At 34.4% G+C, this 27,612-nt stretch overlaps 1 protein-coding gene across 1 annotated transcript in view; it reads right to left on the bottom strand.

Moving 5' to 3' along the window:
* Nucleotides 1–27,612, bottom strand: part of SMC3 (structural maintenance of chromosomes 3) — a 198,663-nt gene that overhangs the window by 45,587 nt on the left and 125,464 nt on the right. Inside the window, exons 20-25 of the mRNA XM_085813974.1 lie at nucleotides 23,537–23,618; nucleotides 13,891–14,082; nucleotides 10,663–10,737; nucleotides 10,467–10,575; nucleotides 10,086–10,246; nucleotides 8,522–8,608 (exon numbers count right to left, since the gene is read on the bottom strand). Of these exons, the coding sequence (XP_085670100.1) occupies nucleotides 8,522–8,608; nucleotides 10,086–10,246; nucleotides 10,467–10,575; nucleotides 10,663–10,737; nucleotides 13,891–14,082; nucleotides 23,537–23,618 (706 nt within the window). The remainder of the gene's footprint in view (nucleotides 1–8,521; nucleotides 8,609–10,085; nucleotides 10,247–10,466; nucleotides 10,576–10,662; nucleotides 10,738–13,890; nucleotides 14,083–23,536; nucleotides 23,619–27,612) is intronic.

The following is a 27,612-nucleotide window of genomic DNA, read 5'->3' as shown; positions in this document are numbered from 1 at the left end:
AAGGAATAAAAAAATACAGTTAGGGGAAAGAGCTTACTATTAATTCTTTTACTTATTTCTTTGAATGTAAATTGTTTGAGATGCTTTGTTTTGGTGTCAATACTTACTCTTTAATTCTACAGATCGACATAATTTCAGTTATGAAGTTCCAGTGTTCAAGTCTTATAACCGTTCTATTGAGAATTCCTACTAAATTGTTAATTGAAATTTCTTTGCTCTTCGCAATTTCTTTGTCATGTCACAGGGTGTAGCTGTGTCTTCTAGATTTAGAACCATACTACATATTCCACCCTCTATCAGTTGACTGATGATTGGGGCATTGTCATTGCATCGAAAAACTTAAATTATACCATCTGTATTTATTAAAACTTCTGCACATTTGTTCACAAATTCCATTATTTGGAAAATTTTGCTTTTTGTTTGTGATATCTGAAAATCTTCAAATTTGCAGTTATCATCATAAAGCTTAGACACTATCTGCAATACACTACCGGCGATGCAACATGAAACTAGCAAGTAAAGACGCTCAATTCTGTCTTGGTTCTATAACATACCGACTTAACTCTTTTGCATCGAAGTCGCCCCCGTAACGCCCATTCATTCAGGCAATGGCAAACCACCCCAACGCCTCATTTATTTTCTACCTAGTGCTTTCCCCCTCTCCATTAGTGTATGGCTCATTGGTTTCGCGAATTGTTAAGAGACATGTCAATCATTCTTTTGAAGCAACTAAAGGAGAAATACGGAAAGCTATTGATGTTTGCAGGTGCAATCCGGCGCGAAGGTGAAACTGCACACAATGGATGAAACCGCAGAAAAACTGCCAAGAGAGAAGCAGTCATTTCACTTAAGTAAATTATTGTTAATGTTGTAGGTATCTATTAGGCAGGGGGAAGGAAAACTTTACAAAGAGACAAATTCGTAAACACGGGCATTTTCGATGTTTTATGAAAACAGATCTGGTTGTCACTCGATGCAAAACAGTTAAGCCTGAATTATGGTAGGGAAATTAATTTTTATACTTATGCCTATATGAGTCCCAAATAAAGAAATCTAACAAACATTCAAGGTTGATCCAGGGCTCGTGCTAGACATTCTGCGCCTTGATGCAATGGGTACTAAATTCTGTTGCCAAGCGCCTCCTTAATTCTAAAAACTCTAGTTAATTATGCTCTATCAGTCTGATTCAGTTAATGTCATAGCTTCATGTAGAGTTCCTGGAGTTCTAACCCAGTTAGTATACTTTAAAGTTCCTATAAGCTGCTAAAGCACCCGATGTGATAAGTTGTTTCATATTACTTTAAGTTTCACTAGCTGTATGAAATAAATTTTACATTAATTTTACATTTTTGTGTTGTATCTTCTGACCACACCCAGTCTAGCTGAGTGTAAGGTAACCTTTGACACAAAGGAGGCGTTTCCGGAATTTTGTTTTATTCTGTTTGGACAAAAAGCCATTTTTCGGGTCGCTTAGGCCCGGCGCGAGTAAACGTGTTTCTAATTTCGAGTTTGAAGTGCACTGAGCTCATAGCACAACATGGCTTGCAGATTAACATATGATGAAGAAATGGAATGATTATGTAATTTGCTAGATGAAGTATCGACTGATGACGAATCTATCGAAGGTGACAATTTATTGCCTGATTGCGATGAAATGTTTAGTGAGCATAATACGTTGTCTAAAGAAGAAATTGAGTCTGATGAAGAGGACGCTATTGAATCTAATTCAGTTTGTGATTCTTTTATTGGAAAAGATGAAAAGACAATTTGGAAGAAAACAAAATTTCGTTGAAATGTTTGAACTTTATCGCGAAATATTATTTCAAAGTTGCCTGGAAATGTTGGAGTCGCAAAAAACATAACTTCTCCTCTTGAGTCTTGGAGTTTATTACTGGATGAAAATATCTTGAATACGATCGTCACCTGTACAAATATATTTACTGACACTATCAGTGACAACTTTCAGAGAGAATGCGATGCTAAAAAAACAAAACTCTCCGAAATTAAAGCTTTTATTGGATTGCTATATTTATGTGGTATACATAAATCATCCCACGTGCATGTGAGAGATTTATGGCGCACTGATGGAATGGGAATAGAAATATTTCATAGGACCATGTCTCATAATAATAATTTTTTTTTTTTTTTTGTTTCTTATGAGATGCATAAGATTTGATGATGTTAGAAACAGGCAAATGAGAAAAGAAATGGACAAAACTTGCCCCAATAAGATATGTATTTGGCTCACTTGTGCATAATTGTCAGGAGTCTTACACAGCTGGATCATATGTTACAATTGACGAAAAACTCGAACCATTTAGAGAACGCTGTTCATTTCGACAGTACATGCCAAAAAAGCCAGTGAGGTATGGAATAAAGATTTTTGCTCTTGTTGATGCAAGGACTTTCTTTACATGTAATTTAGAAGTTTATGCACGTACTCAACCCCAAGGCCTGTATCATGTAAATAATTCACCAGTTGAAGTTGTCAAAAGGTTAACTGAAGAGTTAAATTCTGGGAGAAATATAACAGTCGACAACTGGTATACTAGTTATGAACTTGCAAAGTATCTCCTTCAGAAAAACATTACTCTAGTGGGCACTATAAGAAAGAACAAGAGGAAAATACTGAAAGAGTTTGTGAACAGTAAAAATCGTAAGGTGCATTCATCCTTGTTTGCATTCCAGAAAGACATGACTTTAGTGTTGTATGTTCCTTAAAAAAAAAAAAAAAAAAAAAAAAAAAAAAAAAAAATTGTTAACCTCTTATCTAAAATGCATAACGACGACGCTATTGACCAAACAACAGGTGAGGCAAAAAAACCTGAAATAATAACATTTTATAATTCGACGAAAGAAGCTGTTGATGTGGTGGACCAAATGTCAGCAGCGTATTCAACTGCAAGAATCAGCAAAAGATGGCCGATGGTTCTGTTCTTTACACTGCTAAATACTGCTGCAATGAATGCTCAAGTATTACTCCAATGCTCAAAACATCCATCCTTACAGCACAGGAAGCGGAGTCAGTTTTTGAGAGATCTTGCAACAGAGCACAGTACCATGTCTCCCTCGACACTTGCAAGAAAAACTATCTCCCAAGAGCAAAGAACCTATAGCTAAAAAACAGAAAGTAATTGAGAGAAAAAGGTGCTATATTTGCCCAGGTTCAAAGGACCGAAAATCTAAGATAATATGTACAAAATGTGAAAGAAATGTCTGTGGAGATCATTTTGTTTCAACATGTACCAATTGTACATAAAACTTGGTAAGTTTTTTTAAAAAATTCTATACATATATTGAATAAAATTAGAGCTCTAAATATTGTCTTAAATTTTGTTGTTAGTAAATGCTTAATGGGGTATTTAAAGACCTGCATAAAATATAAATCCATAAACTGGCCTTGCAGGCCCGGCGAGAGCTGGCAATTCTAAAAATATTGGCTGCAGATTAATCAAAGGCATTAACACCTTAAATAGAACATAATTCAATCACTTTTAAAGAAAAAATGAAATGAGGATTAATGAAAGGCAATAACTTGCTTTAACAAATAAGAAACAGCTTTAAAGGGTGAGCAATTAGCAACAAAATATGCCTATTAAATTAGGTAGTTCAATACACCCTCAGTCATTATAAATTTAAATGGTAACTATTAAATTTCATTATGTTTTAAAAATATTTAAAAAAAAATCTCAAAGGTTTCAGATTTTAAATTACGTCCAAATGGGGCTTTTTTTTAACATTTTGTCTGTTACCTTTATTTATTAAATATGATGTTTTTCACACTTAAACCATAAAATTCAGTTCAAGAGCAATATCGCAAAATAGTTTTAATTGAGCATATTTTTGGAACTTTCGATACACAGCCTCACGGGCTGGAGATAAAAATGTTTTTTCTGAACAACGTTGCCATTGCTCACTTTGAAATGCTTGAGTTTGTTAATAAAAAAATTGTTAAGGATTTATAAAATATAAAATCGATGATAAAAAAAAATTCCAAATTTCAAATTTGGGCTTCCACATGCCCATGTTAGCAGTAGGATTACGTCATTCAAAATTCAATGGTTCTATGTACCGTTGTTTTATCACAATGCGAGAAATATACATACATTTATGCAGATTTTTCATTTTTTAATTTCTTCAAACATAATGCAGGACTCTTTAACATTTGGTGGCAACAGTTTGAAAAGTGAAAGTGACATTTATAGTGAACCAACGCAAAACAAAAACAATAGTCCTTTCAGGGACAAAGCCCCTTTGGACTAAAAACTTGATTTGGACACCACATGACTCCCTTGCAACAACGGCCTATTAACCTGGCATTACTTGCGCCGGGCTTCCGAGGCCCGATCAGTTTATTAAAGCTATGTAAACCCTACCCCTTAATACTGAAACGGACTACACCCAGTCTAGCTGAGTGTAAGGTGACCTTTGACACAAAGGAGGCGTTTCCGGAATTTTGTTTTATTCTGTTTGGACAAAAAGCCATTTTTTGGGTCGCTTAGGCCCGGCGCGAGTAAACGTGTTTCTAATTTCGAGTTTGAAGTGCACTGAGCTCATAGCACAACATGGCTTGCAGATTAACATATGATGAAGAAATGGAATGATTATGTAATTTGCTAGATGAAGTATCGACTGATGACGAATCTATCGAAGGTGATAATTTATTGCCTGATTGCGATGAAATGTTTAGTGAGCATAATACGTTGTCTAAAGAAGAAATTTGCGATGAATTTCTTCTGTCTGTAAGTCTGTTCTGCTGTCTGTAAGTCTGTAAGTTCTGTCTGCAGTAAAGTCTGATGAAGAGGACGCTATTGAATCTAATTCAGTTTGTGATTCTTTTATTGGAAAAGATGAAAAGACAATTTGGAAGAAAACAAAATTAAGCTATTGAATCTAATTCAGTTAACTTGGTAAGTTTTTTTAAAAAATTCTATACATATATTGAATAAAATTAGAGCTCTAAATATTGTCTTAAATTTTGTTGTTAGTAAATGCTTAATGGGGTATTTAAAGACCTGCATAAAATATAAATCCATAAACTGGCCTTGCAGGCCCGGCGCGAGCTGGCAATTCTAAAAATATCGGCTGCAGATTAACCAAAGGCATTAACACCTTAAATAGAACATAATTCAATCACTTTTAAAGAAAAAACTGCACAATTTTCCAACATATAAGAATAAAAAACTGAGCTTAGAGATGCAAGTAACAGAGTAGGCACATATATATTTATATATGTTTGGTACAGCAGATGGTAACCAAAAACGGATGTGCGCAACTACATATTATAGAAATAGCATATACAAAATTGAAACATTCTGTGGCTAATTGCTATTGATTTATGAGAGATACATACATACGTACCCATAGACATCACGGAAAAAAATCTTTCGATTATGTCAAATAGAATTTTCGATGCTGGAGCTCCCAAAGGATCTACAAAGCGAAAGTGTGTTTCGATGTCCATCAAACAAAAAGTGGAATTGCTGCAAAAAATGGATAAAGGCATATCCTTTGTTTCTCTAACCATTCCAAAACCTGTTTATCAATTTCACGCTGCTGGGGGGAAGACGCCGCGGCGCGCTATTAATTGGAAGTTGATCTGTCAGCACTATCCTTATCTTCAGGGCAGATGTTTTTATTTTATTTGGCTTATAATTCCTTACTAAATGTAGTATTTCATCTCCATGTACTCCGCCTTTGATATGATTTAAATCAAATTCCTCGTCATTATAATTCGCTTCCGATAGTGAAGAAAGTGACACAGAGGTTATTGAAAACGAAAACATTTTAATTGACAAATTCGTCGGTATTCTCGACACACCAATTATAGGACTTGAACAGCGGAACTTTGTAACTGAACAAGAAATTATGTCTGTTTATAGAATTAAAGAGAAAGTATTACCACATAAAACGAAGCAACTTATACAACTTACATTGAAAGAAATGTTTAATAAAGTAAACAAATAAATATTAAGCTTTTTTATTGTAAATTTTGATACCCTTTAGATCATAATTGTTTTTTATTTCATAAATTACAGTTTCATATTTTTAATTTTATAATTTCTGCATGCATCTTACCAGATTTAAACTGATGATCTATAATCTGGAAAAATCGATAATCCAGAATCGCGGAAGTCCCGAAGAGTCCGGATTAACAACTTTTGACTGTACTACTTTGTAATTGTTTGGAAGTACAAAAGCATTATTAAAATCACAATCTAAAAACATTTCATGGGTTAAAATGCATGTAATTTATGACATTGATTCTTAAATAATATTAGGATAATTATGGATTAAAAGCAGCAAAATATTTATGATTTACAGTGACAACACACAAAATATTTATATGTCTCTTTAATTTGAAAGCTTTTCAGATATTTTTGCTAATTCATATCAATTTCCTTTTCTTTAAGCATCTTTTTTTACAATATGAAATTTGTTTCAGCAAGCAAACCAATGTTTCCACTTGCTTCTGCTTCATCCCCTAACTTGACAATGTCTCAACAATATATCTTAGAAAAAGAAACTTCATGATTTTTATGTATTCAGTTTCTTCATAAATAAGTTTCCTCTTCAAATTTAGGATTTAATTAAGGATTTCTGTAATTCTTAAAAAGCTATTGTTATTTTAGGAAGGCAGCAGAATTTAGGACCAAGACAGATTGCATCTGGTGAGGAAATAAAAATGATTTATTTAATGTTGTTTCACAAACATAATTTTAAAACATTATTTTAATGAAATTTATTAATATTATAATGCTTTAAATAATACTAAAAATTCACAAATCTCCAAATTAAAAATTGTGTATAAAAATTTATCTTAAAATCTCCAAAGTGTTGAGGAATTGACAATTTAGAGCCATTTAATAAAAGAATTCACATCACCAAAAGGGCAAAATTCTTTATGAGCCCTTGATTAGCAAAAAGAAATATCTGATTGTAATGAAAGTTTTCTGCCAAAAAAACGTTCTTGATGAAGTTGGGAGGGGACGTGAAAGCAGTACCTTTGGTGCGGGTAGTAATCGCCATCAGATTTTGACTTTTTGCTAACATTTTGGAATTTTTTCAAAGCCTCCGGCCCACAAACTTGGTGGCCACGATTCCAAAAACAGATTAGCTTCATTTCGAGCATTTTGTGCAGAATGGAAGACAACACCAGCAAGATGAAGCTGCAGGTGTGAAAAAAGGGCAGAAATCCGAAAGAGTGATGCCAGAGCTATATGGTAGGTGTGGGGAAAAGATCACACTTAAGTCTGTTCACAGAATCCAACTGGTTAATGCAGACACATGTGGTCTTGCATTATCTCAATGGAATATTACCTTTTTTTGTGCCAGAACTCAATTCAATGGTTTTTCTTTGATAGCAGCATTAACACGGACTTGCTATACACCTTACTATCGAGGGTTTTACCTTCTTCCAGATACTCTTTGTGGATAATACCATGGCAATTCCCACCAGATAAAAAGCATGATCTTTTTGTTACTCAAATTGCATTTTGTGACACTGCCGATGAGCTCACCAAGCGCAGGCCAACTTCCTTTTCCGCCTCTGTTGTTGAAGTAACTCCACTTTTCAACACAATTTACAATCCGGTTCAGAATTTTGTCCTTGCCTTGATATTTGAGCAGATTAGTGCAGGCCTGAACATGTTTGTCCTTATCTGATTGAGTCAACGCATGCGGCACCCAAGGACTGAACTTGTACGTCAAGTTTATGTGATGCATAGCGTGATTAATAGGTATGGAACTAACGTCTAACTCCTTAGCAAGCTCTCGAGTGGTTGCATACTGATCTTATTCCGCAAGTTCTGGCAGGAAGGCATCATCGACATCAGTAGGCCAGGCAGAGTGCTCTGCTTCTTGAATGACATAGTCCTTGTTTTTGAACTTTCGGTACCAAACCTTCACAGTGTCATACGATACAACATTAGATTTGGTGACAATCTGTAGCTGGCTTTTTGCATCAGAACTGGAAGTAAATGATGGTTCTAATCTGTTAGCGCGATAGTTCCATTTCAAACACCTCGTACTTAACAATAATGATATTTTTTTACAAATTTCATAACACAGTGTTCTAAAACAAGTATCTTTCTTTCAAATGCAAAAGTTCGTTTGACAAAATAATATTAAACCCGCCAATGTGAGCTGTTTGCTCAGACAATACTTGCAGTGGCAGAAAACTTTTGTTAAAATTTGACAACTTCAAAATGCTTATATTTCACTTCTTGCCCCAAAACTTGAGTATCCTACTGTTTATATAAGAAAAAGGAACAAATTCAACAATAAGTCATGAAATACATATTTGTCAGTAAATCGCCAAAAAAGATTCCTACAAAATGTTAATTCATATTCAAAATGGCATTATGAAAAAACATAAATGCAGCAATAATTTTAACACATATGACATCTGTTTGTATCAGTCAAACAAACCTATTTGTGCAAGAGATTTCGATATTTTTCAAAGGATCTTAAAAACATGATGCATACATCCATGCAGAAAGGGAAGAAAAAAAAGGCACACCTGTTTGTATGAGAGATTTTGATATTTTTCAAAGGCATCTGATGGTAAGGAGCCAAGTTCTCTTATTTTACGTGTAAATTCTTCTTTCTAGAAAATAAAAATTAAATAATTAATAAAAAATTGTAAAAATAAATACATTCAAATGGCAGAAATTACTACAATTTGTAAAAATTATAGTATAATTTTTACAAAATTATTTGTGTTAATTACAAAATTATTTGTGACGATAAATTTTCAGTGCACTTTTAAATCATATAAAAGGTGTGTACGAAAAGTTCGGTGATTGGTCTTATAATTAAAAAACCGCGCTGGTTAGGATCTTGCACTCACGCAGACGCAGTGAGAGAAATGCCATCTAGAGACCACTTTTCGACAGATAAGAGGAAGCGCACGCTATGAGCAGTTTAACACAGTCAGTGTGAGAAAGATTGTCAGTATGACATGGAGCAATGCATAAAGTTTTGCCTCAAGTTAGGCAAAACGGCGACGGAGACACATGACATGTTAGTGAAAGTTTATTGTCAGGAAGCAGTGAGTAAAAAGTGTGTTTATGAGTCGTTTAAACGCTTTACAGACGGAAAGAAGGATGTCAAAGATGAGCCGCGGTCGAGGTGCCCTACAACAAGCACAACTCCAGACAATGTGGAACGAGTTCGACGGATGCTTGCGGCAGATCGACGACTGTCTTTAAGAATGATAGCTGATGAATTGCAGATAAGCCTAGACAGTGTGAGCACCATTGTGCACAAACATTTGCATAAACGTAATATATGTGCCCGGTTTGTACCGCACTCGCTGTCAAGACGAGCAAAGACCAGATGGAAACCTCTGGAGATTTTATCGACATGTGTGACCAGAATCTGCAATTTTTGGAAACAATAATTACAGGGAATGAGTCGTGGTGCTATCAATACGATCCGGAGACCAAGCGGCAATCCATGGCATGGTGTTCAACGTCGTCACCCCCTCCCAAAAAAAGTCGTTTGACACAATCCAGAATCAAGACGTTGTTGATCATCTTTTCCGACAGTAAGGGTTTGATCCATCGTGAATTTGCACCTGCGGCTACAACCGTCAATGCAGAATACTACGAGGAGGGTTTGAAACGGCTGCTGCTACACATATGCCGGATTCGGCCACAGTACCGGAATGGACAGTGGAATCTGCTCCATGACAACACCCGGCTGCAATCCGTGTAACCCAATTCCTCGACAGGCACCAGGTTCCAGTTTTGGATCACCCTCCATATTCTCCAAATCTGGCTCCTGCGGACTTCTTCCAGTTTCCCCGCCTCAAAGGAGTTCTGAAAGGCCAACACTTTTCCGGCATTACCAAGATCCAACAATGTGTGACAACGGTGCTTCGAGCCATATCGAAAGAAGCATTTGTTTCCAACAATTTTACACCTGATTTCAAAAGTGTATTGTTGCTAATGGCGGATACTTTGAAGGTCAGTAAAGCTATTTTGCTTGTTTCTCGTGTTTCCTTTTTTTTACAGTAAAATTCACCGAAATTTTCGAACACACCTTGTATAATAATATAATAAATGCCATTAAGAAAATACCTTTTTAAGAAGCAAAGACTGTTTACTAGTCATTTTTTCCAAATCTTTTGCATCCTCATTTATCCTTTCTTGATAATCTCGTTCTTGTGCTTTCCAATGCTCTAAGTCTTTTTGAATAGTTTTCTGCTCAGAATTTAATTTCTCAAATTTCTGTTCAAGCTCTACAGAACAAAATTGGAACATTTTTAGACCACAGGAAATACATTTCTGCAGTTTATAAAATTTGATATCTAGCATGCTAAGAATTTAATATTTTATTACCTCAACCCTAAGAAAATAATCTAAGCAAATATATTCAGTTTTCATTTTAATGTAATCAGGTGTAAATAAATTTATAATTTAAAAATTAATTTCATATTTTCTAATATTAAAAAAAGGTACCTTTAACATTTTTATTCACATCATTTATCCTGTTATTGATAGCTGCTAATTCAGCATTACTGTTCTCTAATTTTCTCCTCCTATCTTCAACAGAAATTTCTTGAAGTGCCTTAAAGTAACAGAGAAATTAAAACAATAAATAAGAATTTTAAAGGTTCAGTTTATATGTATACTGAATGTTCTACAAATTACTTACAGCTTCTAATTCTTCCTTTCTTCTATAAAGGTTATTATTCAACAGATTTTCAAGCTTGTTCTTTTCAGCCTCCAACTAAACGAATGGAAAATTATAATTCATGAAGTTATGTCAAGATTTTCCCTTTACATGTTCTAATAATTAGAGTTACAATTTTGTTTTTGCAAACAATTCCTAGAAGCAATCCAACCCATCTTCTCCCCCTTTCATTATTTCGGCCTTTCCTTTGTAACTTTATAACTAATTTAAATAGAATTTGGCTACAAATGATATCTTTGTATTTTGTTAGTTCTTTGGTAAAATATTTTTACAGTTAGCTAATCTGATATCCAAAACTCCATTTCAACACACAGTAATAATCAGCAGAGGAATGGGGAATACAACAAATTGTAGTTTTAAAAAATATATTAGTAACTTTATTTAAAAAAATATATAATAAGCAATTGAGATATTAAATCTTACATTTTATAATTTTAACTGTACAATTTTTATGTACACTTTCTCATATAATTATAACACAGCACCTTTTTCAAGCATATCAAAACTGCAAATTCGTAGTTATTATTAATTACTTATTCATTTAGAAATTTTCATGAATGTAATGACACTTTAACATTATTTTATATGTGTGATTCGTTTACTTAATAAATGAAAAAGAAGCTCTGCCTATGTAACTATGGGAATGCAAATGGATAATTTTGACACAAAGCATAATCGTAACAGTAAAACCATAAAAAATCATTTTCTTTCATAAATAATTATTTTCTTTCTCTGGTGTTTAATTACTTTATTTATCAGTGTAAACATAACTATTTTTTTATTCCCACTAATAAATTTGAGGGGGGAAAACACTGTTTTTAAAAAGGTATTCAATCAATTTTCTGATGCATTTTACTACATAATAACTAAAACCTAATATCTGAATCTAATTCTGAAACTTCAAATAAGGGATGATGAAAGAAATTCTTCATGATGGACTATAAAACATAATTATAACTTATTCACTGAAGTGTTTCTTAATTTTGAAAGGGCTTATCAGTGGCCGAGATGTAAAGTCATTGAACATTGGTAGTTTAACATGGACTTGATTCTAGGTGAACAGGCTAGCTGCATGAACATTTTCGTGGCTTTCTTAAGTGCAATATGGATACAAGTTAGTTTCCCTAAGAAAGTCCTCCACAAACACATACCTTCCCTTAGGCAGATAGCCATCACATGCTTTACCATATAATTAAATAAACTGAACTGTGAAGTCAACTTCATTTCATTCACAGATCAAATCCATGAAAGTTAACTATCTATCACAATTTTATACTTTCAGATTGCTGTAATACTAATGTATCTTCTTGCAATAACCTGTATTTATTTACTCCTACTTTTGTTGTGTTATCAAATTATGAATCAAAGTTTTTTTTAAATAAATAAAAGAAAATAATAATTAAAATAACAAAAGGGGGGAACACATGCCCCAGATGGAATGCTTAAATCACAGGCATCTGAAGCGAGAGAAAAGTTTCTGTTTACATTTTATAGCATGCTCTTTCTTCTTAAGAAATTATAATTGGTAAAATAAATAACAAATTAAAAACCTTTTTCCTTCACATTCCATAATCAAAAAATGAAAAATACATTATATCAAGTACAGTAGGTGAAGAATGACAGGTATTATTGGCCCATAAATGTTCTCCATGGAAGCATAAACATCCAGCTTTTATCCAACATGCAAGTCAAGTTTTTTAAGGTAAAACTTTCGTGAGGGATATGCAGCACCTGTTTTCTTAAACAAGTGAACATCTACCACAGTTACCTACAATAAATTTAAAGTAGGCGTTTTACCTTAGTTTGATATCAGAAATACACAGTCTATAATACTCAGGCAAAATATTTCCTTTATTCAAATGATAACATATTTCACACTCACTTCGTATTTTATTTATTTATTTTTTTTTTCATATTTCACTCAGCAGTATTTTAATCACATCAGCAACAACAGCCATTGTGCATATACAGTACAAAGCACCAAATATTGTTTAAAAAATAATTAAAGATGTAATGCTTTTTCTTTTCATCATGAAAAATGCAAAGAAGCTTCTTTTCAAACCACATGAAAAGCGGCAAGCCAATTTTTTTTCTACTAGTCATACCCCTTCCATACACTAAACAACAGTTACTGTTTTACTACCATGTGAAATCTACCACAATTTACATTCAGCAATCACTCCCTCTAGTCCAAGAAATAAATAAACAAATAAAAAAGAGAGAGAGAACATTTATTACATTTACTGAAGTTCACAGGGGTCATGGATGAAGCATGTAAGTATATGTACTTTGTTTAGGAAAAAAAAGGGGGCACAGTTTTATATCTCCTGTTCTACTGGACCCATTCACGAAATTCAACTTGCATTTCTTATGTCTGAAAATTGCGACTTAGAATATGCATTAAATTTATATATAACATTGTTCTAATATAAGAATTTTGACACAAAATAGGACCTTTTCTGAAATGACATGATAATTTTTTCCATATTTCAATTCTACAACTCAAATTATGCCTTAAATTTTGTAAAATTTGGTGCGAAATTTACGGAGAAATTCAAAAATTTATCTTCACTTTTTTTTTTTTTTTTTTTTTTTTTTTTTTTCAAGTTTTTGCCAGTTTACTTGGTGAACTACTTAATATATGGCACCCTATTTTCCTTTACCTTTTTACATTATGCATGAATGGAAAAAAGTCACATCGTTCCTACTTTATTTTAACAAAGTGCCTAAACCAACCACATTCGATGTTATCACTCTCACCAAATATGCCAAATTTCAAAACGTGCCAACATATAAAGGCACTTTTCTCGGTGCATGCAAATTAATCTCTCGGGTAGCAAGTTTAAATGTGTTTCTTAATTTATTGTCTGGAATGTAGGAAAAATATTTCCAAATAAGTAATTCAAAATGGCAAAACAGAAAAATAATGCCCCATGGAAAACTTTCAGTCTGATCCTTCGTATCTCTACTTGATACCTTTATCTCTAAGAACAGACTTAATACTTGCTTTTTAATAAAGTAAATGCTTAGTTTCCAATATAATATGTTTCTTTCTTTTTTTCTATTTTGAATGCAAGAAGAAGTTTTCAATAAATATTACTACAGTTTTCAAATTACTATATATTAATACAAATATTTAATCAATCCCCCCTCCCTCCCCAAGAAATCTTATATAAAATTATATCTCACCCTCATTCTTTCACTGAAAGCCTCTTTATTTTCTTGGGTAAGTTTTCGAATATCATCATTAAGACGATCCACTTCTTGCTGATCTGTAACAGACAACTGATTCAGCAAATCTTGTTGTAATTCACTTCTTAAGGACTGTTCAGTAGACTGCATGGATTTCAGACTAGAATCAAGGCTTGCCAAACTCCTTTCCTGTAATAAAATTTGCTAAATAGTCAAAGAATCTTTTTTAAAAAGGCACTTTAGACATGATAAATATATACTTATTTCATTTTCTACAAAGCACTCACTTACAAAATAATCAATGATTATTCATATTTGTAATGGATACTGCTCCCTCTTTTCATTTATCTAGTATGATCCTGTTTAAAAACAGCTATCATTTGAAACAAGTAATAACATAACTTCAAATGAAAGTGTTTCTAAAGCTAACAAAATCTTTCAAGATTTAATAAAGGAAAGAGAGAACAAAGCAAGGTAAAAAAAAAAAAAAAAAAAAAAAAAAAGAAGAAGAAGAAGAAGAAGAAGAAGAGTTTTTTTTTTTTTTTTTTTTTTTTTTGAAAGGAAAATAAATTTAAAACTTGGTATGAAAACACAGAACATGAATAGATATTTGTTTCCCTTTTTTTTTTTTAAACTACGAACTGTGTCCTCTTATTTAGTAATTACAAACTGATGTTTATGTTCAGCTTCAAAACATAAGATTATAATAAAAATTAATTAATTTCTTGATAACTCTTAATTCTAACAAATAAATAAAAATTGGGTTCATTAATAAAGTGTTAAAAAAAAGAGAACATATTTTACTCCCGATATGTAAAAATTGGGATGCATGTAATATTAAAAAGCGATGAACTCTTTTCAAGTAATATTTTCACGTTTATTACTTTTAAAACATTAAAAACTTCAAAATCATAAGATTACACTATGATACTCAGAAGTAAAATGCCCTTTAATCCTCAGACGTAAATTATAATGAATGAGTAAAAAAAATATAAATATTTTAATCATTTAGGAAACACATGTACAAATATGAGTTGGGGGGTATGAAGAACCAAGTTTAGGAAGGAGAGATGTGAAGACAGGATGCTCCAACTGATAAGGAATAAATTTTACAAATCAACGAGTGCACGAAAATAAAAAGTCATGGGCCTGATCAAAGAAAGTATTGTTAAAGATTTAATACTGACATTTTTACATAGATTATATTCAACTGGAACTTTTCTAAAAGTCATTACTTGGAATGAAAACTGAATTTTCTAAGAAAATCATGAGTTAATACCAATGCACAGAAAACATTGTTTATGATCGAAATTGGTTTTATTGTTTTTCAAAATATTCTTCATGAAGATCAATATACATTTGCATGCATTTGAACCAATTTTCGAAGCACTTTTTCCATTTCAATTGAGATAACTTCAAAATATGTATTCTGAATGCGACAACCACTTCTTCGAGTGTCGCAAATCACTGACCACGCAATTTATTTCTGATCTGCGGGAAAAGAAAGAGTCACTGGGTGCCAAAATAGGGCTGTACAGTGAATGGACCCATCCATTTGATGTTTTGGTCTAACAAAAATTCCTTTGTTTGAGCCAATATGCGAGAGCTTGCATCATCATGCTGAAAAACGAGTTGCCTCTTCTGCTTTTTTCAAATTTCTCTGATGATTTCTGGCAAACAAATGGCCATGTACCATTTGGAATTAACTGTCCTGTGTTGCCCTAATGCTGCTGTTGCCATGTGATCGGTAATGCCGAAGAAACAGGCAACCATTTGCTTCGATGTGCTTTTGAAGCGAACAACTTTTGTTGGATTTGGCTTGTCTTTGTAGACCCATAAATGCATGTTTAAAATATATTCTTTAATATGTGTTTTAAAAACTTTAAAATATATTATGAATTTTACTTTTTATAGTATATAAAAATCGTCTCATAATGTAAAATACTTTAAATTATAAAATTTAATAAAAATCTTTTTTTTTTCTAATGATTAAATCTTAAATTATTTTATTGCTCAAACTTGTTAGAAGTATTTAAAAACACTTTCAAAAATAAATCATTCTTTCAAATTTTAACTTTTGCAGGTATTTATTCCTGTTAATGTATGGCATTCATGGAGCCACTCAGTGCTTGCAAATTTGAAAGAGCTGAATTCTTGAACCGAGCACACACAAGTTCTTCTGCCCTAGCAGTAGCGGAGTCCACTCCCATTACACAGACTCAAGTTCTGTCCTTAAAGCCAACAGGCCTCTCAAATCACACTTCTGATTTCACCCATACAGGTCACCACGAGCAAGGCCTCTGCCAAAACAACAGTGTTCAATAAATAACCACAGCCTAGTGGCTACCACAGTGGTGTCCCTTGGACATGACAGGAACATTCACCTCCTTTATGTGCCACCTGGGGGAAAACTGATGAACTACATCACTTTGTGTTCAATGCAGTCAACTAGGCATACCCAATGAATGGACTTGGACAATCGCCCACCAGTGCAACAATTAATCAGATCAATGCAATGGGTTCAAAACACTGCAACAAGTCATCCCTCCTCATCAGCATACAAATGATGAGGAAAGGCATACAGCATCCCTGGAGCCACTCAATGCTCGTAAATTTGGAACAGTCAGAATTCTTGAATCTATCACACAAGAGCTCTTTTGCCTTGATGGTAAAGAATTCCACTCACGACACAAGCTCACGTTTTGTCCCCAAGGTCAAGTGACCATCGCACTTCTGATTTGACCCACAGATGCCGCCATGAGCAAATCTCCACTAAAACATCAAACCAGTGAACAGCTAAAAGAATTGGAAATAATTAAATGTGCAGAGTTTGATAAAATATTTTAAATCTGTTCTGTACGGATATTAAACGACTATATGGCTGTGGCGTTCCGACAGATACTTCAACTTCTATTCATGAGATGGCGCCACGTGTAAAATCCAGTTCTTAATCGCAGCAGCAAAGCGACATCTTTACTCACTCAGACTTCTCGTCACACAACTGTACGCGAAGGTAGCATGAACTGTAATCCGAGCTCTGTGTTGATCTCTGCAATGTAATTTAGTATTTAATATATTTTTTTGTTATAGGAGATTGTCTACTCTTATTTTCTTTAATTATATCATGCATTAAGCACACACGACCACCAAAAGTGGTGACCTTTTGACTGAGCACGCTACTGACAATGGATTTTCAACGACCCTAAGCCACGTGCATCCAAGGCATTCTGAAGAACTGACTAAAAATAACAACGAATATGGACATTAAACGTATGTTACAACGTACCCCTTTAATTATTTCTAGATGTACTGATATATATTGCTTGTGTTTTTTCAAAGTCGTGCATATCATCGCAAGGAGCTTCAGCAAATCATCAATGTGATCTGTTCCGTTCCGCTGACTTCGCCAGTCGTGCAATAATTCTTCGATCATTCAACTTTTGTGACAAATGTGATACAATAGTGATTTTCGCTAAATGTGCTACATCAGTAATTTTTCTGCAACGTGCTACGGCAAAATTCTTCCCTCAGTGTTCGAAAGTAGCGAATTTTTTTTCCCATGTGCCGAGTGGAGTGATTTCCTTTTTTCCTTCGAAAGTGCCTTAGCAGTGTGAAGTGGTGATTTTGTGTGTGCGCAATACAAAATGAACGCATCATTTTTTTTTTTCAAATAAGGGTTTCTTTTCAAATGCATTTCGGTAAAATATTATTTGTGTGTGTAATTGCTGACCCTGTCTTATTTGTGTGTGTATCGTTACGTAAAATTTTCTGCATGGTTAAAATATTTATTGTTATCATGGTAAAATATCAATAGTGTATCTTCATGCTACAATATTTGTGCTGTTAAGTGTTTATTATTTAAAGTGAAAATTATCTATCAGTATGCCCGACGATATTCCACCAGAGCCACAAATCACATGCGTTGCGGTGAAGCCACCGCCTTTCTGGAAAAATAATCCTTCATTGTGGTTCGCTCAGATCGAAGCACAATTTTCTATAGCTCGCATTAGTGAGGATTCTACAAAATTCAACCACGTAGTTGCAGCAATTGAGTCTGATATTCTGAATTCAGTGCATGACTTAATTCTCAAACCACCTGATTGTAATAAATACTCCAAACTGAAACAGCGGCTCATTGAAATCTATTCAGAAAGTGAAGCTTCAAAAATACGTACTTTACTACAAGGACTTGAACTTGGAGATCAGCGACCTTCATACTTGCTGTCACGAATGCGTGATCTGGCAGGAAGCCATTTTAGTGACGACTTGTTGAAGTCACTATGGCTTTCGCGTCTCCCTAATAACATACAAATAATTCTTGCTGCTTCCAATGAAGATCTAACCCGTTTAGCAGGAATGGCTGACAAAATTAATGAACTTGTTACTCCAGCTTATGTCAGTGCTGCTAATGCTGCACCTTCCAGTTCATCCCTCGAACAACAAGTGGCTGAATTGACCAAAAAAGTATCTGAACTCTCTACAAGTCTTCATGCTTCACGGAGATACAATCGATCAAATCAGGGCCCACGTAATAAATTTTGTGCCCGAAGCAGGAGTCCATCTCGTCTTAATACTCGAACGCAGTACAAAGAACCCACAAGTGGCATATGTTTTTATCATATGAATTTTGGCTCTGAAGCTCGCAAGTGTGCCCCTCCATGCACTTTTGTACAAGCGGGAAACTAAATGGGCGGTCTTCTGCTGGCCAACAGAATGTCCGCCACATCGACAGAATAGTACTGGCTGATCGTTCAACTCAGTTATGTTTTCTAGTAGATACCGGAGCTGACATATCAGTGCTCCCGAGAACTAAAACAAATGCTCACCAACTTAATAAACTTGTACTGTATGCAGCCAATGGTACCCAAATTGCAACCTACGGCACCAAACTATTGACACTTGATTTAAACTTGCGCCGGACTTTCAACTGGCCTTTTATTATTGCGGATGTAACTCAAGCAATTATTGGTGTCAACTTCTTGACACATTTCCACCTTCTAGTGGATGTCAAGAATAATTGCTTAATTGATGCTACAACTCAGCTGACACCACAGGGTCAAGCTTCTCACATATCGAATGTACCTACCAACATAAGTGTTTTATCGGGCAGCACACGGTTTCATCGGTTATTAGCAGAATTCCCTGACATTTTAAACCCATCCAAATCAGGGCAGCATACTCATCAGCCAGAAGTGTATCATCACATTGAAACACATGGCCCACCTGTATTTTCCAAGCCTCGTCGTCTTTCTCCAGAGATGCTAAAAGCTGCTCGCAAAGAATTTGAATTCATGCTAGCACAGGGAACCATTCGCCCATCTAAAAGTCCATGGGCCAGTCCACTTCACATGGTTAAAAAGTCTAATGGTGACTGGCGGCCGTGTGGAGATTATCGTCGACTTAATGCCGTCACAGTCCCTGACAGATATTTAGTCCCACATATCCAAGACTGTACCCATCTTTTTCATGGAACAAACATATTTTCTACCCTCGATCTTGCCAGAGCATATCATCAGATCCCAGTGCATGCTGAAGATGTGCCCAAGACCGCAGTGACTACACCATTTGGTCTCTTTGAGTACTTATATATGCCATTTGGCCTTTGCAATGCTGGCCAAACATTTCAGCGTTTCATACACCAAGTACTGCCTGGCCTCGATTTCTGCATTCCATATTTTGATGATATCCTGGTTGCATCTACAGATGCGGAAGAACATTTTAAACATCTGCGTCAGATTTTCACTCGCCTTAAAGATCATGGATTAAAACTAAATCCATCCAAATGTGTACTTGGTCAACCCTCAGTTTCCTTTCTTGGATGTCTTATCACCCAGAACGGAGTCAAACCTTTACCGGAAAGAGTCAAAGCAATTAACGACCTACCCCAGCCCAAAACCATCTCTGAACTGAAGCGTTTTCTAGCAATGTTAAATTTCTACCGACGCTTTCTGCCAAATGCCGCAAAAACACAAGCCTGCCTACATGAGTTTCTGAAGAATAGCAAAAAAAAAAAAAACGATCAACGAGCTGTCCCTTGGACTGAATCTGCATCTGCAGCATTCGTGCAATGCAAACACGATCTGGCAAATGCAGCCACACTTTCTTATCACTCACCTAGTGATCAGCTCTCTATTATGGTAGATGCATCCGACACGGCCATAGGAGCAGTGCTTCAAGCCCATACCACTAAAGGACTTTCCCCAATGGCATTCTTTTCCAGAAAACTCACTACTGCAGAAAGGAAATACAGCACATATGACAGAGAGCTACTTGCTGTGTACTGTGCTGTTAAATACTTCCGGCACAACTTGGAAGGACACGACTTCATCATTTTCACCGATCATTAACCTTCGCTTTTAGAAAAAACTCTGACTCATGTTCTCCTCGTCAGCTTCGACATCTGGATTTCATCGCCCAGTTTAGTACAGATATCAGATATGTCTCTGGTACTGATAATTGTGTCGCTGATGCCTTGTCTCGGGTAAACAATATCAACCTCACTACCCCAGATTTCTCTGAAATTGCAAAAGCTCAATTGCATGATGAGGAACTCAAGAACCTAATCTCAAATCCACAAACCTCCCTTCAGTTACAACCGCTGCACATTGATCCAACGCTTAAAATTTACTGTGACATAAAGAACAATAGAATACGTCCCTATATTCCAGTCAATTTTAGACGTGAAGTGTTTAATGCCTTGCACAATTTGGCACATCCTGGAATCCGTGCCACCAAAAAGCTGATCGCAGACAGATTTGTCTGGCCAGCGATGAATCAAGACATCACAGAATGGACTTGTTCATGTATTAGATGTCAAAGGTGTAAAGTATCCCGTCACACTCACAGTCCCATTCAACAATTTAACCTTCCAGCAAGACGCTTTGATCATGTACACTTAGACTTGGTTGGCCCATTGCCTCCTTCAAATGGTTACACTTACCTCCTCACTTGTATTGATCGGTACACAAGATGGCCTGAAGCCATTCCTATTGAAAATATATCCGCTGAAACTGTAGCTCGAGCATTCATCTCCCAGTGGCTTTCAAGATTTGGCATGCCTACCACCATCACTACTGACCAAGGCCGACAATTTCAATGTCACTTGTTCGCATCCCTCACCTCTCTTCTTGGCATTCGCCATATTCGCACAACACCATACCATCCATCTGGAAACGGGATGGTGGAACGCTTTCACCGATCTCTCAAACAAGGTCTGAAGTGCCACAGTAGCACACACTGGACAGAAGCCTTACCCCTAGTCTTGCTTGGTCTTCGCGCAGCATTCAAAGAAGACATTGGTAGCACTTGTGCTGAAATGTTATATGGTGCAACCCTCCGTCTGCCAGGTGAATTCTTTCACCCAGAATCTACTCCAGTTATCGACACTCCAACATTCCTTCAACGTTTACGTGAGACCATGAGCAATATCTCGCCAACCCCAGCATCTTCGCATAACCAGCCAAGCTATTTTGTACATCCTGCGCTTGAGACATCTTCGCACGTATTCGTGCGCAACGATGCAATCAAGCCAACTTTAACACCTTCATACGATGGTCCATTCAAAGTTGTCAAACGAACACCGAAACATTTCACCATCATCTGCAATGGCAAACAATCAGTGATTGGAATCGATCGTCTCAAACCAGCATTTCTAATGCAAGATCCAACAACTTCCTCATCAACATCACTCCCGGAAGAAAGCTTACATCCCGTTAAAGAGCAACCTAAAACTACCAGATCTGGAAGAAAGGTTAAATTTAACCCAAAGTACTTATAACGTACCGATGGTACTTGGGGGGGGGGAGTACTGTTGCGTTCCGACAGATACTTCAACTTCTATTCATGAGATGGCGCCACGTGTAAAATCCAGTTCTTAATCGGAGCAGCAAAGCGACATCTTTACTCACTCAGACTTCTCATCACACAACTGTACGCGAAGGTAGCATGAACTGTGTTCCGAGCTCTGTGTTGATCTCTGCAATGTAATTTAGTATTTAATATATTTTTTTGTTATAGGAGATTGTCTACTCTTATTTTCTTTAATTATATCATGCATTAAGCACACACGACCACCAAATGGCTAAGAAAAGTAAAGGAAAAGGCTCAGCTATGCAATGATTTAACTGCTGGACATAACTCATTTGACATAATGCACTAATTCATATTCATGAATATATTCCTAGCACTTTGATTGCATAATACATTATTCTAAGAAGATACTACACCTTATCACTGAAAGACTTTTTTCTCAATTTGTTAAAATTAATTTTAATTAAACAACGGCGAGTCATTCAATGATATATATATGTTTCAGGTAGGATTTAGCTTTGTAGTTATTATTCAATTTTATTTAACAAGTTACAGAATTAACTATTTATTACAATATTCAATTTTATACAAATGTTCCAAAAAAATGTATGAGCAGATCAGAAGTTTAGAAATCTTGAAAAAAGTACTTTGAGAGAACAAAATCCGAAGAGTTTTAATTAAATGAAAAAATTTTAGCAACTATAATGAAATTACATTTACCAAAAGGTGCTGAAATGACATTTTCACAATAGTCACAAAAAGGGGAGTTTCCTGCAAATGCTAGGGCATTGGTAAGACTGCAGTATGATGGCCTTATGACCTAACCTCCTATGTTTTTGCAACAAAATTGCACGTTTGTAATGATATGAAAGCAATGTCTTGGCATCACAAGAAGTGCAGATGATAGCACCAAGTTGCCATTTTTAAACCGGTTGCAATAAAGCTGAATTTTTTGGATATCTGAGAGTCTTAAACATGACATGATGCAATATCATACACAACAAGATATCTACGTCATTACTATGTCAGTGTGCTACTTGGGCCACTTGTTATTTCACTACTTATTTATACTCACTACTTATTTCTTTCACGAGATGAACCATTCATGCAGCTCGTTATCATACAGATATACAGGAAATGAAAGCATCTAAGGCAATATGCATTAAAAAACAGACACTGAGTGCTATTGCTTCAGAATAACACTCAAACACGTATGGCAATGTCAATCATGCAAAAAAAATCAGTAAAGTGGAATATGACAATGTTCACCATCCTCCATACTGTATTGGCATTTCCCTGATAGACTACCATTTCAACTGATGCATAAGCCATTTTGTATCTCAACAGTGAAGCTGTGTGAAGCAGGAAACCATATGACAATGTCTGTTAAGGAGACATAATTTACTACAAAAGCAAAGAAGGATGCTGCTGAAAAGTTTTCTGCAATAAATGCTCTGACAACAATACATCAGTTTAGTTGGTAGTGCAAGGCCTTCCTTTTTATTATCTTCTTTCTCAGTCCTCAAAATTGTGACATTTATTTGTAACAACCCAATGCTAAAATACTTTTACTTCCTATACAAAGTAATGATAGAAAATGTAAATTACAATTAAAATACACTTAACAAAATAATCAATATAGCAATAAAACATTGAGTTAAAATCAAAATCTCAAAAATTTGATTTTTAAATTTTATAAGACAAACAGCAGAAAGCATGAATATTAATTGTAATTTCATACTGCTTACACTTTTCAGATATAACTATTCTAGAAACAAAAATTCCATTACAAAGAATGAAACTACTTTTACATCATAATGAACAGTATAAATACCTTTGGCTGATGGGATCTTTCTAGAGCTGCAACTTCTTCTTTCATCAATCGTATGTCAGCTTTTAACTTATCAAAAACATCCCTAAAACACAATTAAATTTTTTAAATACAAATAGTAAACCTATAAAAAGAAATACTTAAAAACTAATTTCACTGATATACAGAAGTATAGCTGCAGAAATTGTTTGTTCACCTTAAAATTCAAAGTTTGCTTAAAAATTATTAAAATACTTAATGCATTTTAAGAAACAGAAAGGTAGTCTTCTAGAACAAATAACATTGGAGATAAAAGACTGCTTTCCTATCTCTTGAAATATACAAGATCATAAAGTAAAATACTGTTGCCAACCTTATGTATACCTTGATATATATATATATATATATAATGGACATACTAAACAAACAGTTTCTAAGAGGTTTTCGTGCTACATGATGGCAGCATATCAAACATCTCTAAATTTATTTAATTTGCTTTACAGTACACGATTTGAGTTAATGAAGTACTTATAATGCAATTCTAAATGAAAAATATTAATCTTTAAATGGTTAACCTAAATTTTATATTCTTTGGTTAATTTCTATTCATAATTTTTCAAGTTAATTTCTATTCATAATTTTAATATTAAAAAAATCATGAGAGGGAAGGAAAGCTTTTATTTACCAAACTACTTTTAAATACAAAGAAAATAAAATTAATAATCAATTGTTTCCTGTCGACTACAAAAACTAATATATACGCGGTGCTACCACTTAGTCAACTATTCATACACAAAGAAATAAGTGAAAAAAGTTTCAGGAGGTCTAACCACATCTTGCTCCACATTTAGCAATAAATGTGAAATCTCCATACTAGACCATAATTCCTTTAATCTTATTTAATGAAGGTGAAGGAAATATCTGTCTTAGCTCCCAGAAAAAAGTTTATATACATATTATTCTACAAATACACTTACTAATGTACCATTTATTAATGTACCGTGTAAAACAAAATTAATATAATTATTAACCAATCAAGTATTAGTTGAATCTTCATAAAAATTCAGCAAATGTGTACAGTAGATGAAGATAATTCAGATCAAATAAAACTTAATTAGAAAAATTAAGCTGAAAATGGCAAGAGGTTAAAGAAAGAAAGAAAAAAAAAAAAAAAAGAGGAATTGGCATAATTTAAGTTTCTTTGATCCCCAGCCCCCCAAAAAATCATTTATTGCTGGCAAATATTTTCTTCAGTAAAAGCAAAATATTTTACTGGGATAAAATAACTGGGAGGTTCAGTGAGCTATTGGGAGTTATGAATACCCAAAATATGGCTCTGAAAACCCTCCCACCTCTTATTTGCTAATCACACTTCTTCTAGCACTTCCAATCTCTTGGCTCCTACCAGTCAGCTAACTAGTTTGCTCCTTCAATCACTGTTGTTTCTCAAAAGGTCAGAATTCATTTCAGATTTACTTAGTTTATCATCTCCTACATGTTTCATCACTGAAGAATGCTGAGGATATTGAAGATATGGACTTTCATGCTTTTCTAAGCATTACACATAGCATTGAGTGCTTGCCCAGTGTTGAGTTATTTGTAATTGCATTCTTATTGGTTAAAAGTAAGATTAGCTTTCTGTCATATGTCCAATGCATTAGCTTTCGGTCAGGTCCAAATTATTCTGAAACTTAATCCCATTCTTTATGTTATTTTTGATTGGTTCTTTATTGCGTCTTGTTTATGATTTGTTAAACCACGATCTGTTGTACAGTTACATATACTATATAACTTCTGTCAACTTTTCACTCTCTGCGTGTATCTCTGCGTATTTCTCTGTAATAGATATTCGTTTTTCAAACCATGGCATTTTAAATGTTCAACAGCAGAGCATGGTTCATTAAAATTAAAATGCGCTGATATTTTTTCTAATCAAACCTTCTATGCCAGTGTCATAATTTATCGTTCGAGCGATTTTGTTTTGTTTTCTTCGTGAATGATGGCTTTTTCAAGCGGAAGAGAAAGGGAAGCTTTTGGTGTTGCGCCATTTGATGGCGTTAATAACTTTCCTGTTTGGTGTCGAAGAGTTCAAGCAGTATTTACTGCAAAGGAATTGGATACATTTTTGGAAACAGAAGCAAGTGCGAACAAAACTGCAGATGTTCAATTCTTGCACTTTTAAGTGATAATATTGCTTCTCTTCAACGTGAAGACACAGCATGTAAAATATGAAAGAAACTGCAAGCTACGTATAGTGCTAAAGGAGCAACAAGTCAAATTTTAATGCGTAAACATTTAGCTACCATAAGAAAATCTAAAGATGTGTCAATGAGACAACATATCGACAGCATAATGAACTTGGTGAGTAATCTACGCATCTCTGGATCTGAAGTAAGTAATTTTGATGTTATTATTTACATTTTAATGTCTTTGCCAAAGGAATATGAAAATGTTAAGGCATCACTAAAAAATCAATCAAGTGATAATTTGAGTTTAGATTTTGTTACAAGCAAACTTACTGATTCGGAATCTCTCATGTTCAATTTTAAGAGTGAAAATAAGTATTCTAAACCAAATATGGACAATTCTGTTTTTATTAGTGCTCGTAAAGAACTGTTTTGTACTTATTATATATATATATATATATATAAAGGGGGGGAGGAGGACATTCTGTTAAATTCTGTAGAAAAAAGAACTGTGTCTGCCATAGCTGCGGGAAACTGGTCATTTCAAAAGTGAATGTTTTGATAATTCTAAAAAGCAGGCAAATTCAAATAGTAATAAGTATGCAACAACTGCAATAACTTTTATGACTGGAAATCTTGTGCATGTTCAATTTATTATTGATTCTGGTGCAATTTCTCACATGGATTGGTTTACTTTAATTAAGCCTAAAACTGGAACTGTTAAATGCTCATCTAAATCGGTGGTTTTAGAAGTGAAAGGAATTGGTGATATTAGTGGCAAAACTAAGAATGGTGTTGAAATCATGTTGAAAGATGTTCTTTATGTTCCAAAATTAAACAGACAATTAATTTCTGTCAAAAATATTGAAGCAGCAGGTTTGTACATAATTTTTAAAAATGAAATAGTTTACATTGAAAACAAAAACAAATGTTTTAAATTTGGATATTTGGACAATATTTTAGTGATTTTCCACCAAATCTATTTACAGCTTTAGCAATAAAGAAGGATGATTTATGGCACAGAAGATTAGGACACTATTGTGATCAAAAATTAAAACTAATGAATCTTCCTGCAAAAGAATCCTTTTGTGAAGTATGCGTTCATGCCAAACAAAGTGCATTGCCTACAGGAAACGGCCCTCGTATAAAAGAATCCAAACCGTATATAACTAAACACACTGATATATGTGGTCCAATAGAACCTCAAACACTTCATGGGGAAAAATATTTCATGATTAATTGATGACTACTCGTGATTTATGGAAATAAGACTGCTCAAAAGAAAAAAGTGACATTGTTGATGAACTTAAATTATTCTTTAAATTGAATCCAACTGTCACAAAACTGCGCTGTGACAATGCCAAAGATTATGTCAGTGGAGAACTTTATGAAGTTGCTAAAAGAGCAGGTGTAAAAATAGATCCTGCATCTCCTTATACACCTTTTCTAAATGGTGTTGCTGAACGAGCAAATAGAACTGTACTGGAAAAAGCTAAAGCAATGATACTTGAGGCAAATTTACCAAAATTTCTTTGGGGTGAAGCAGTACTTAAGGCTGCTTATATAAATAATCGACTCCCAAATAGTTCAATTGACAATCCTGTTCCTTATTTTCTGAAGTACGGTGAAAATCCTGATTTAACAAGCATCTGTGTATTTGGCTGTGATGCTTATAATCTTGTGCCACCATCCCAAAGAAAGAAACTAGATGAAAAATCTGTCAGAATGATATTTGTAAGTTATTCGACAATGGGATATCGTTTAATAATTTCAGAAACAAGACGCATCATTGTTTCCAGAAATGTTAAATTTAATGAAGAAAAGAAGAAAGTAGAAAATCCCAATAGTTCTGATTTGAGTGAAAATGACAATGATGACATCAAAAATGAAGACAAATCAATTTCAGACACTGAT

The sequence above is a fragment of the Stegodyphus dumicola genome, chromosome 3 (assembly GCF_044657685.1).
Source record: "Stegodyphus dumicola isolate Sdum_Otavi_A_Nest chromosome 3, ASM4465768v1".
Lineage (NCBI taxonomy): Eukaryota > Metazoa > Arthropoda > Arachnida > Araneae > Eresidae > Stegodyphus > Stegodyphus dumicola.
This window is presented reverse-complemented; position numbering and strand designations above follow the sequence as displayed.